Consider the following 12,847-nt stretch of genomic DNA (forward strand, 5'->3'; position numbering starts at 1 on the left):
CAAGAACCACCACACACAGACGTATGAAAGACATGGGTTTCTGCTGTCGCATTCCTTGTGTCAAGCCACTCTTGAACCACAGACAGCGTCAGAAGCGTCTTGCCTGGGCTAAAGAGAAACAGGACTGGACTGCTGGTGAGTGGTCCAAAGTCATGTTCTCTGATGAAAGTAAATTTTGCATTTCCTTTGGAAATCAAGGTCCCAGAGTCTGGAGAAAAAGAAGAGAGGCACTTCATCCACGTTGCTTGAAGTCCAGTGTAAAGTTTCCACAGTCAGTGATGGTTTGGGGTGCCATGTCATCTGCTGGTGTTGGTCCATTGTGTTTTCTGAGGTCCAGGGTCAACGCAGCCACATACCAGGAAGTTTTAGAGCACTTCATGCTTCCTGCAGCTGACCAACTTTTTGGAGATGCAGATTTCATTTTCCAACAGGACTTGGCACCTGCACACAGTGCCAAAGCTACCAGTACCTGGTTGAAGGACCATGGTATCCCTGTTCTTAATTGGCCAGCAAACTCTCCTGACCTTAACCCCATAGAAAATCTATGGGGTATTGTGAAGAAGAAGATGCAATACACCAGACCCAACAATTCAGAAGAGCTAAAAGCCACTATTAGAGCAACCTGGGCTATCATAACACCTGAGCAGTGCCACAGACTGATCGACTCCATGCCACGCCGCATTGCTGCAGTAATACAGGCCAAAGGAGGCCCAACTAAATACTGAGTGCTGTACATGCTCATACTTTTCATGTTCATACTTTTCAGTTGGCCAACATTTCTATAAATCCTTTGTTTTTATTGGTCTTCAGTAATATTCTAATTTTCTGATATGATGAATTTGAGATTTTCATTTGTAATCATCAAAATTAAACAAAATAAACATCTGAAATATATGAGTTTGTATGTAATGTATGAATATAATATACAAGTTTCACTTTTTAAATGGAATTACTGAAATCAATCTACTTTTTCATGATATTCTAATTTTATGACCAGCACCTGTATATTGAACAAAAAACACCCTCTAGTGATGTAGATAAGCACATTTTCTAAGTAAATTAATTACCGGGGAGTAGAGTTACAGATTTGCTGACTTTGGATGACCTTTATCTTGACTTTGACTTGAATGCTAATGATCTGTGACTTGATCTGTCATCCCCTCTATGACTAATAATAATAATAATAATAAAAAAAATAACATATATATATATATATGTAATCAGGTTCTGTCACAGTAATTTACTTAACTGTTTTGTCACAATCTTAAAACTGTTCAAAGGTTTTGTTAAGTTAGCGAGATTTGTCCTTCCAAGGCTACCGTACCAAAACAGGAAATGTTTTAATACAAAGTGTAACCTGGAAAGCTAGCTCTGCGATGGTGTCAAGGTTTGTTCTCTGTCACGCATTTAATAAAAAAAAAAAAAAAAAACCAGCAGCAGAATAAATCTTGTTATTATAGTTTGTTTTGTGTCTTTGTAATTAGATGGTACAGAGTGTGTTCCGGTCTGGTTTTCTGGTGCGGGTCTGTCACACCGTGCTAACCTGGGTCATAACTCTGATTCTATTCCTGCACAACACCGGTAAGATCATTTCACTTGTCCCGGTTTAAAAGTTAAGGTTTATGAAAGCAAAGTTTAAATTCAAATAATTAACTGTTTCCAGTAAAAAAAATATATTCATTTTTTATTGTTAATTAGATGTTGATTTAAATTGGTACCTTAAGGGCTTTTTTTTTTTCTCTAAACAAGAAATAATGTTTCGGTCTCTTTGCAAATTTGATCATACTACTACAACGGATGAACTTAAGTTATAAACTAGAAAAAGAATCATGTTTTTGTCTCTTTGACCTGTTATTCACAGTCTGCAACTACCAGAAACTGAATGCTGAGCTTGTGTTGAGGATGGAGCCCTAGAATAGAAAATAAAAGAAATACACTTACTTTTCCAGAATGGGAAAATTCTGGCAAAAGCACCTGAAAACATCGAAATGATGCCCAAGAGTAGATAAATGTACCCTAAATGCACCAGGGAGCATTATCACAGATCCTTCCTCCCAGCAGCTGGAAGACTTTATAACCACCACTGTTCTTTATAACCTCAATAAGTTGGTAAATTCATGCTGATTTTGCACAGTTTCCATCTTAGTCAGTTAATAACATGCTACTGTTATGTTGCACATCTCTAAAGTTGTTGCTATTTTCAAATATCCATTACTGCAAACATGTCCATAGCTGCATATTGGTTATTTATTCTCCAGGTGCCCAGTATTTATATTAAACATTTTACAGTACAGTGTTTTATTTTTTTAACTCTTCGCTATTATGTTTTCTTTATACATTTTTCTAAGGTCCATATTTGTGTGACCATTTTTTTCCATATTTTTTTTGCTGCTGTAACACCAGAATGTCCCAATTGTGGCGCAATAAAGGGATTTTCTATTATATTATATTATATTATATTATGAATACAAAGCTGATTAAAGTTTTAAGTTTAAACTTATCAGAAAGGGGGGAAATGAATTGGAATTATTAAAGATAATAAGGCGTATTAAAATAAAAAGTAAATTTCAAGTTAAATAATAAAAAATACAGAAATCTCTTCGCAAAACATTGCAAAAAGCTAAAGAAATGAAACTACGTTATGCATGACTGTCCAAAAAAAAAAAACACTGTCATAGAAGCTACAAGTGTGCAAGTGGACTAAATGAGACTTAATTAGACTTTATAACATTTGGAGCAAATAGTTTATGCCAGATAGTTGTATAAAACCGAGTCGTTAACATGTCGATAGAAAGAAATCATCCCATGGGAAGTTTAATACTCGTATCCATCTCCACCTAAATGAAAAGACAAGCTGTAAAGGAGGCTTTACAAGAACTTTCATGTCTGAAATGCCGACTGATTTCAGGTGTGAACTCAGTGAGACTGAATGCTAGAACTATATCAAAAGATGCTTCAGTAATAATATAGAGGCTGTCACATGGTTTTGTCATTTTATTCGGCTACTCTGTTTTCCACCTGACCTGCACATATGTCTGGTGATGCGTGACAGTTTATAAAGGATTTATCAAAGTCGGTTTTATGCATGGGAAAAAAACTTGTTTTTTAACAGCAGTTTTAACACTTAAAAATCTGAATCAGCTTCAGACACCAAGCTTGTTCACAATAGACAAGGATTTGAACCATTTTGCTTTTAATGCATACATTTTCAGAATAAGTGTATAAAATTTTAATTTTATTTTTGTGTATGTATGTAAACCATGTTTTTACAACAATTAGAAGACTATTTTTTTATTGGTAAAAATATATATGATTTTGATGTATTTACTTTTACTGTTAGATGTTCATCAGATTGACAGGAACTGTCTCTGTAGCTGCTGGTCTTTAGTCAACAGAGCTCTAAAGCTTCAACATAAAGGTAAAACTGTAAACAGTTAATGAGCAGGATGTGTGGGGTCTGCAGAGATTGACTGTCTTTTCCAGACCCTAAACGTGTTTGTTTGGACAAGCAAGTTTGTTGTAGTTTGCACATGTCCTATTTTGTAGAAGAGCCAATCCGCGTAGCAATAGATGTGCATAGGAAAAGCAGAATAATGGCAGCCTGAGGATAAAAGCGCTGCATATATGTACACTGGAGTTATCATAACCTGGTCAATACAAAGTCTATTACATAGTCATAACCTCTAAGCAGAACCCTTAAATCAAAACTATGCAAGATTAAACTATAACATCTCTCTACCTTTAAACAAACTGCTTTATTTCCGGGGTTCTGAATATTTTCTGTGTGCAGATTTACGGAGATGTGAGGAGCAAGGAGACCTGCTGCTGCCAGGTCTCTTCTTCCTCCTGGTTCTGCTGTCGGTGCTTTTATACTTCACCGTCTCCTTAATGGATCCGGGATTTGTTCTTGCTGACCCAGTAAAGGTGAGGATGAGTTAAAAGATAGAAATCTACAAAACAAGACTTCTATTAGACCTAACATGTTTAGTGAGGGGCAAGTTTTTCCTTTTAATCATAGAAAAGCAATCAGCAAGGATATAAGTAGTGTTAGCTGATGGAGGCACAGTTTATCAGGTGAAGGTTCACGGTGGGTGTGAGCGCTGGCCGCTGCTCTGACCCACATCTGTCTGTTTCTACGTAGGGGGGTCAAGGTTCAGATGAAGAAATGGAGTCGATGATCCCTCAGTCGTCGACCCCTCGACTGCGGCGCTGTGGGTACTGCCTGCTGCAGGTAACCAGCCTCCGCAGGCCTCCGTTCACCCAGCTCCTCTTAAAGCTTCCTGTCAAACTAATCCAAGTTTCTCTAAAGTCTTGTTGGTTTATAGTTTTTCAGGCTTTGTTCTGTAGAAACTGAACATTTAGAAGAACTTTACCTTTTTTGGTTTAACAGATTAGAAATAATAATTTTGTCCTTTTATTTGGTTGAATATGGAAAATATGAAAGATGTTTGACAAACAGAAAGCAGAATATTGGCTCCAAACAGTGTGATTTCCAAGGAGAAAACAAGGCTGAAGTTTTTCAGGTTTATGGTCAGCTGGAGGAAGATGCATCTTTCAGGTCCTGTTTCAGGTCTTGGTTGACATCTTTACAGTATATCTCACACTCATTCTTTACTCTCCATCCATCCAATAATACCACGTTTGAACTGAATGATATGCTGCTTCCAGCTTAAATAAACACGCTCTATCTCAGAGGACGGCTCATGCTGCAGTGGGAATTATCACATTGAATAGAATGTCCTCTATTTAATAAACTGGATAGAATATTGTAGACCAGGGGGAACCAATTAAACATCATTGGGGTCCGAATAAATAAAATCAATACCAGAAAAGGTCTGGGCACATTTTTAATTATAATCAGTTACTTTAAACAGAATTTAACGCTCAAATGAAATGAAGTTTTTAGGCATCCTTTTATACTGACCCATTACCCTCAATTAACCTAATTTAAAACCTGGCCGGGACCGCACGGACCAATAAATTATAAAGTGCGACCCAACCCATGATCACAAAGTGTACACATAGCCGCTTCAGCCACTGCAGATGTTATCATCCCATTAAATGGCCGTTATTAGCGGTTATCAGTCCCATAGAATGGCTTCAGAATGCCTCCTACCTGCCAGTAGGCTGAGTAGGGTGTTATCACCCAATGAATCCTAACCCTAAGGTAATTCCTTTTTAATCACGGAATTAATTAATCTATTTATGTGTAATCTGAAAATATTTTTTTATCAATTACTAGTTCTAATGAATTTATAGTTCTTCATGTATTGTAAAAAAAAAAAAAAAAAAAAAAAAGTTTATCAGCTCATATCGAACAACCCCTCCCAAAAGAATCTCATATCCTGTCAGCTGAGTTGTTTTAAAACACCACATTAAATCGGTGTGACTGAAACATATGGAATTCACTCAAAGTAAAACTTTAAAACGCATTTAAAAAAAAAAGAAGATAGGCTGTAAATAAAGTAGATAAAAAGTATAAAGTAGGTAAATAGAAAGTGAGACTTAAGGTTTTAGACGTGACCAAAGCCATAATCAACGATAAGCTGCATTTTATCAGCCGTACGGAACTTGCTAGAAGGTAGAGGAGGTGCAGCTTGGAGCCTTTCTATGGGACTGATAACCACTAATAACGGCCATTTAATGGTTAATCACACAGGCAGAAAAGAACATTGAGACACACTGACATTCACAGCTGTAAATTGGCCGAAGGAAGAATGTTTGCTTCGTTGCTTGAAATAATACTGTTATCTTAAGATTTAGAATTAATAAATAAGAAAATATAAATAAGTTTTATTAATGCTGTTAACTCTATGCTACCCGCATTTTGTTCATATACACCCGTGCCTGTGAAATAATGTTTTTTTTCTACCCATAGTGTATGTTTTATATGAGTACCTGCAAGATATCAGCGGGTACCTGACCCGGTGCAGCACTTTGGGTTCTGAACACTTTTCTATATTGCGTAAGGCTCCACTGAGCAATAGAGTGGCTATAATCTTGAAAGTGTAAAGAACATTATTGCAGCATAAAGTGCCCAAGAACTGGGGTTTCCCAGTAAGGTTTCAGACAGAGGGTGGGGTGGGGGACAAGAAAAGAATCAGCAGAAGAGTAGTTAAATAGTCATAAGGTTACTTTTATAGAGCCACAGAAACACTTTGAGCTGGCAGGTATACTTGTTTAAAAGAAAACAAGATGGATGCTCATCACGCAAGACTCCACTGCTGAAGAAAAAACACATCATATTGGAGGTTGACCAAAAACATGAAGACCAGTCTGTGAATTTGATACGACGAGACCAGGACTCAGTGTTTAAACAAAAATGCTAAATGTCCGGTTCACATCATCCAGAAAACACCGTGCTAAGGTTGATGTGAAGAAGGATGCAGCTAAGTCTGAGACAATACAGGTAGAAATAGCGTTAGAGGCTGAAAAAATATATAATATTTCAAAAATTGTGTTGCACAGAAGCTCTGCATCAAAATAAGTTTAATCTCAAGATATTAAAAAGGTGGTAGAGATCAAACACCTGCAGGTGGATCTTGATCTGCAGTGAAACCTGCTTTTACAGAGATGGACTCAGAGGGGCTGAATACAGATGCACTGCACACTTTCTAGATTTTTGTTGGTCCACATTTATCCACATGCACAACTTTCTTTCTTCATCACAGTTTGTAGGTCCTGGCATTGGACTCTTAATAAAACCAAACAGAGGTTCTAAGGTTTGTGATTGTAATGTGACAGGATGTGGAAAACTGCTGGGTTTTTCACGAGCAGTTGTGTTTTAGAATATAATTATTTGTAACTATCCTCATAAGGGACAAACAGTGTCTAAACTTTGAGGAAAAAAGTGATAAACTTGAGAAATTAAGAATTCCTCCTCCTGTTTGTGTCCTGAACAGCAGCCAATGAGAGCCAAGCACTGTCAGACGTGCAAACGCTGCGTGCGACGCTTCGACCATCACTGCCCCTGGATCGAAAACTGCGTAGGGGAGAGGAACCACCGCTGGTTTGTGATCTACCTGCTGGTGCAGCTGCTGGTCCTGCTGTGGGCTCTTCATATCGCTCTGTACGTCTACTCAAACCTGCGCTTCTTTAAGAGAAAACACCTTATCTGCGAGAGGGGAAAAAGCGTGGCCTCAGTTTGCCCTGTAGTCAGAAGACAGGGAAGATGCATCATGTGGTGCCAGCGCACTCTGCTCCTTTAAGCTTTATCTCTGTTGCGTCTCACTGAGTTAGGTAACCCATGCTGACCTTTAGAGGGAGCTTGTTGTGTAAGAGGGAGCTGTAATGAACATTCTGGTGATCCTTATGTCAGAGATCAAATGTGAAACCTTTTAGCTGAGCGATGGTGACCAGAATAGCCTCACTCACATCAGAATTCAATCACATTTTCATCCTTTTAAACTTTAATATCTTCAGTCTGCTGCCTCTTATTTCTACTGTCAGGACAAAACAGAATAGTTGCATGATTAAAAAAATATATTTCTTATTTTAAATACGCTTAATATGTAAGGAGAAAATTGTAGGATTTAAAAAGGCTAATTTGAAAAAAAAAGAAGGTATTTTTAAAGGCATTAATTGGAGAATATGAGTGCAAGTAGGTCAGGAGTTGCATAAAGTGAAGGCTTATCATCTTTTATGAACTCTCCAAGCTGATTCTATTGAGAAGGGCTTGAATCTGTAGACATTATTCATATCTGCAGAAAGCGTTTAAATACTTTATCAGATCATATTCAGATCAATGGGAAATCGGATCATGGAGTCAGAGACAAAGGAGATCTGATTGCAGCCTGAGATGATGAGTTTAGCTACAGCTGGAGACAGAGGAAGCCCTAACTGATACTCCAGCTAAATGCATTATGCAAGAAAAGGTAAACAACTGAGGTTATTATGGAAATAAGGTTATCTGCAGCTGGGATGTTAGATCTATGAGCCTAGATCAGTTATCCTAAAATCAGCAGAATCTCCAAACTCCAAATTTAAGAACTATGAACACAAACATTTAGATAGGGGCCTTTAAATGATCTGTTATTCATGGCATTAAAAAAGTTATAATTTTAAAAAGCAGTGTTTGTTTTACTGTGTGTTTCAGCTCGGGGATTTCTCCTGGTGTCACCTGGGAGCTGTGGTTCAGAGCGAATGGGTTTCTTCTGGCGGCGCTCGCCGTGGTCGGGGTTTTCTCCGGCGTTGTGCTGCTGCTCCTGGGCTGCCACCTCTACCTGGTCTCCATCAACTGCACCACCTGGGAGTTCATGTCCCGACACAGAATCTCATACCTGAAGAACTGCGGGAAGGAGGAGAACCCGTTCGACCGAGGCGTTTTCTGCAACCTGTGGGACTTTTTCTGTATCTGCAGGACGGTGATGTGGGAGCAGGTCTATCATAAACCTCCCCCAAACCCTGCCTGAACTCCACCCGTTGCAACGATGGACATGCTGATTCTTTAAAGCAAAATCTTATTGTCATACATTTTGCTTCAAAGGAGACAAACCCACATTTTTATTTAAATGGTTGTGAAATAGTGAGTGTTTTTAAAGCAGAAAGTTTAGAACCAAATACTGGATCAGTTTCTTGTTGTCTGTTATTGTTGTTTCTGAAAATGGCCAAAGAACAGAAGCAGAAGAACTATTGCATTTTTTTAATAAAGTATGGAGTGAGGTTTGTTCCATTATGGTTGCAAGCAAAATACATGAATTCTAAACAGAAAAATAATCCAAATATTAAAGTTTGAAGAACTTATTTAAAAGATTTTAAGAATAACTGCTGGGTTTTTTTTTTAGATTTTAATTTTCATATATTTTTATAGATTTTATACAATTTTAAATTCGTTTTTCGAAGTTTTCAGATTACATTCTCTTCGCTTAATGCCTGATGCAAACACTCGCTCTTGACTAATAAAAATGTTGTTTCCAACATCCATACAATCCAATAGAAATGAGTCTTTGCTCCTGATGCCAGAAGAAAATCAACCCCAATTAGTGGGAAAAAATTTGATCTGTGAAATTAAATTTTATGTAAAATTATAAAAATAAAATCTGGATAAAAAGCAAAGCTAATTTTAAAACCCTTTTCTCAAAGTCTTTATTTTGTTTTTGCATTAATTTCAAATATACATTTGCAAAACGTGTTCTTGTCTTGCAACAATTATGGAAAAGAGTTTACTCCATACTTAAGGCTCATACATAAACAGAACTGTTTTTATTTTTGTCTGATCCCCATACATAAACAAAAAGGGCTCAGAGACTGATCACAGATCCAAACTGATTAAAGGTGTGAAGTTTAATGTAAACTTAAGACCTTTTCCTGTATTTACAGTTGATTTCAGCTCACGTCATCACCGCCGCACAGCGTTAGACTGCAGCCATCAACAAGCACACGCACAAAGACCTGTTTGTACGGGCGTGTTGACGTGTGAACACTCCGGACGCTGTTTACATATTTATTACTGATCATATGTTTGTGACAAACACACATAACATTTTTTTAAATGGTTTTTGGTTCTGCATGTTGACAGCCTTTGTTTTTTTTTTTTTTTTTTTTCCTATTTGTAGGGAAAATGTCCTCAAAATTATAAAATATAAGCCAAAAGCCACTCAGCATTATCAGAAATCATTACTCAGGTTTTGTGATTATGACCCACTAACACTAACTGCCTCAATGTCTGTAACTGCCTGTATATACTGATGTCAGTAATGTATTTCTAACTGTTCAACATGTTTTGGTGAAATCCTGTGCAGAAAAACAAAAGAAGTCAAAAATGTTATTACTGTACTGATTTGTTTTTATTTATTAAGGACATTAAAACACTTTTTTAAATTCGATATGCATGATATGTTAGAGGCATCTGTGCACACTGACATTCCTACACGGGATGCTTCACATAGACATTTACATACATTTCTGACAAACAGATCTAACATGTAATACTCAGCAGCAGCGGCAGTTTAATAAAGTGCTACAACATTTTGCTAAATGTCCTACAGCTTCCTAGTTCAGCTGAACAAAATACCTTCTTTCCCACCTTTCAGATGAAAAAAAAAACATGTTGAGGTCTCAGTTTACTTCCAGATGTCCTTTAAGGACATCTGGAAAGGTTATTCTTTGTTTATGGGGGCTAATTCTCACAGTTTCTACAACCCTGATATGATTTTAAGCAAGTGAAATTTAGAAGCACAAAACTTAAATGTAAAAAAAAAATAATGTATTAAAGTTTCTTATGTTACTTTTAGGTTTTTTAAACAATGATTAGGAACACAATCCTTATGTATTCCTGATAGTTCAGTGCGCCTTGTTTCCGACACTGATCTCTTATTTTGGCTCGTCTTAACCGATCCTCGATATTTACTCCCATTGTTTATTGCTTTTCTCTCTCCACTGACACTATAGAAATAGACACGATAGACAAGTTTGCATTTAAAGAAAAAAGAAACAAAAAATAACTCATGCACATATCCTCTGATGCTAATATAAACAACAAAAAAATGAGAAAAATGGGCCAGCCTGTGTATCAGTCCATCTCTGCTGTGATGGTGTGATTTCCTTAGATATCAAGATCAGTGGGTTTTACCTCCATTCAATCAACCTTCTGCACTAATTAAGCATCACATTGATGGAAAAATAACCTGTTGGGAGTTTTAAACATTTCTTTTTAGGAGTTTTTAAAATTTATTTGAGGTTTTTAATGTTAGGGAAGATAGATGGTGTCAACCCTGACGCCACAGGTGTGAAGGACAATGAAGGGTGAAATAATTAGAGCTTTTGTGTCAGAGAAAAATGAATTATTCATAATTTTACATTTATCATGAAAATGTAAAAACGAGCTAGTGTGAGATTATTGTTCTCTAACAATCTTTGATATATGGACTATATTCATTCTTATGTGTTTACATGTTATACCCAAAGGGAAACCAGATCAATCTGTTATGTTTTTTTCCAATTTCAGTTACCATCCTGTTGTGTTTACTGAATATAGTGGCTCTAAGTTAAGTAAAATTAATTTTCACCTGACAGGAAAATGAGTTGTTTAAATCTTTTTAAGTTACTAAAACCTAAAAAGGAATATTATGTGTATTGTGTTTTAAAAAAATCATAAACTCATAATTCTCCCTCAAACATATCCCCTTTAGCACCCCACATCTTATTGTTTTTTCCCTAATATTACCAACCCAAGCTCGGTAGGCCAATATTCCACATGCAACAATGATAAGCAGACACTTAACTATGATCATGGCTATAGGCCTAGTAGATTATCTATGGCTTCTTTTATACTGCTAGGATCTCTAGTGCACAATTTAAGTCCTCTATAAGCAAAAATGACTGACATCCTGGAAAAGACTGATATGTTACCACAAGTCTTTGCTACAAGCAAGCAACTTGAGGACATGAACGTCGGGTTAAACTGTTCGTTTTGTCAAGGCAGTGAGCAAAGCCTTTCACAGTGATGCATAGAAACAGCAGAACAGAGGTTTTCCTAAAAGTTGTGTTATTATACGTGAATTAATAATAAGCAAAGGCCACAAAGCAAGCTATATCTGTTTTGAACACACAGGAGGCTTAAAGGCCTTGATTGGCTAGTTTGGTCTAAATAAAGTTGACTTATTTATTTACATTAGACATATAAATGGATACAGAGTAAATTTGTTGAAACTATGTAAAAGTTTGACAAACAAAATGTAGTTTTATCTCCTTAATCTATGTTAAATATTCTGTAGATCTAGGTAAATCCTCCATAACAAGGGATTTATGGGAGTCTAAACAAGAATACTTACAGCTTGAACACTAAAATAAATATAGACTTCTTTTTACCAGGCTATAATAGTTTAAGAAATATACATTATAAATTTTACTTCTGGTTAGGTTGATTCTGGAGCGGTTATGAAGCATCAGTATCTTACAGTGAGAGTCTAGCTGACTGCTAGTCGGGCTAACACAGCGGTCTGCAACCTCAGCAGCCACAGGTGGCTCTTCATAACTTTGAAAAATAATAATAATCATTAAAAAAATTAATCTGTCTGAAATTTTTCTATGATTTGAAGTAGTTTTCAAGTTAAAAACGATGTGCTTTTATTACGTAATGTCAACCCTAACCCCCAAAAAGACAATCTGTACTTTGAAACAGTAATTAGAAACAAGATGGTGGTTCTTTAAAAATTTCCGGTGGTAAATCTTTTTCTTAAGTCATGTATTATGTTAAGCTATGAACAAGTTGTATTTTAGATGGACTGAAAACATCTAAAATAGCTACTTACAATCAATTTAACCGGTAGTCATTCATAGTCAAGGTACCAAGTACTTAAACCTGATATTCTGGTACATTTTCGAAGTTGTTGATGTAAGTGTCCTGGCTGTATATGTATAAATTCATTCTATGAATTTTTTTTTTTTTTTTTTTTTTTTTTTATGAGTTTGGTTTTTTACTTTCAAGGAGCCTGGTGTTTTTTAAACCTTTCTTTTTGAGTTCTTAAGGGTTTTAAAAATGAACTAAGTGTGTATTTAAAGGTGTTGTCATCGAGCCTAAAACCAACTGATTCATTCTGTCAGATTCTCCAAGTTCTTGTTTAGAAATACAATTTTAAAAAGTAGGAAAAGAAATGGTATCCTCTATGTCTGCAAATAAATGTTGTGCTACTGATCTGTTTTGGACTTTTTCCTTTAGTGGTTAAATGCTCATTGCAGAATGAAGATGTCAAACAAATCTTTAGTTCAATCTGTGTTTGATCTCGAAAGTTATTTCAAACTTATTTTGGTTTTATTAAATGAGAAATAAAAACAAAAAAAGGTTTACAAAAAAGCAATAAAAACAACACTGTAAAAAATTGAAATCTAAATAAATCATGTTTTTCTT

At 36.1% G+C, this 12,847-nt stretch overlaps 1 protein-coding gene across 1 annotated transcript; it reads left to right on the top strand.

The window, feature by feature from the left end:
- The first annotated feature begins 1,313 nt into the window (after positions 1-1,313).
- On the top strand, positions 1,314-8,797 carry zdhhc12a (zinc finger DHHC-type palmitoyltransferase 12a). Its single transcript, XM_038306502.1, has 6 exons — positions 1,314-1,387; positions 1,485-1,581; positions 3,791-3,924; positions 4,142-4,231; positions 6,903-7,069; positions 8,096-8,797. Exons 2-6 carry the CDS (start codon positions 1,485-1,487, stop codon positions 8,409-8,411), a joined length of 804 nt encoding a protein of 267 aa, XP_038162430.1. The 5' UTR covers positions 1,314-1,387; the 3' UTR covers positions 8,412-8,797.
- Positions 8,798-12,847: the final 4,050 nt, after the last annotated feature.

This window comes from Cyprinodon tularosa, unplaced genomic scaffold (assembly GCF_016077235.1).
Source record: "Cyprinodon tularosa strain WSP-4 unplaced genomic scaffold, ASM1607723v1 ctg583, whole genome shotgun sequence".
Taxonomy (NCBI): domain Eukaryota; kingdom Metazoa; phylum Chordata; class Actinopteri; order Cyprinodontiformes; family Cyprinodontidae; genus Cyprinodon; species Cyprinodon tularosa.

What these genes read in the sequence shown, in the direction of transcription:
- zdhhc12a (XM_038306502.1), top strand. Translation starts at nt 1,485, where the DNA reads ATGGTACAGAGTGTGTTCCGGTCTGGTTTTCTGGTGCGGGTCTGTCAC. An exon ending in TCTATTCCTGCACAACACCG is followed by an intron (nt 1,582 to 3,790) that starts GTAAGATCATTT and finishes TTCTGTGTGCAG; the next exon opens with ATTTACGGAGATGTGAGGAG. An exon ending in GTGGGTACTGCCTGCTGCAG is followed by an intron (nt 4,232 to 6,902) that starts GTAACCAGCCTC and finishes TGTCCTGAACAG; the next exon opens with CAGCCAATGAGAGCCAAGCA.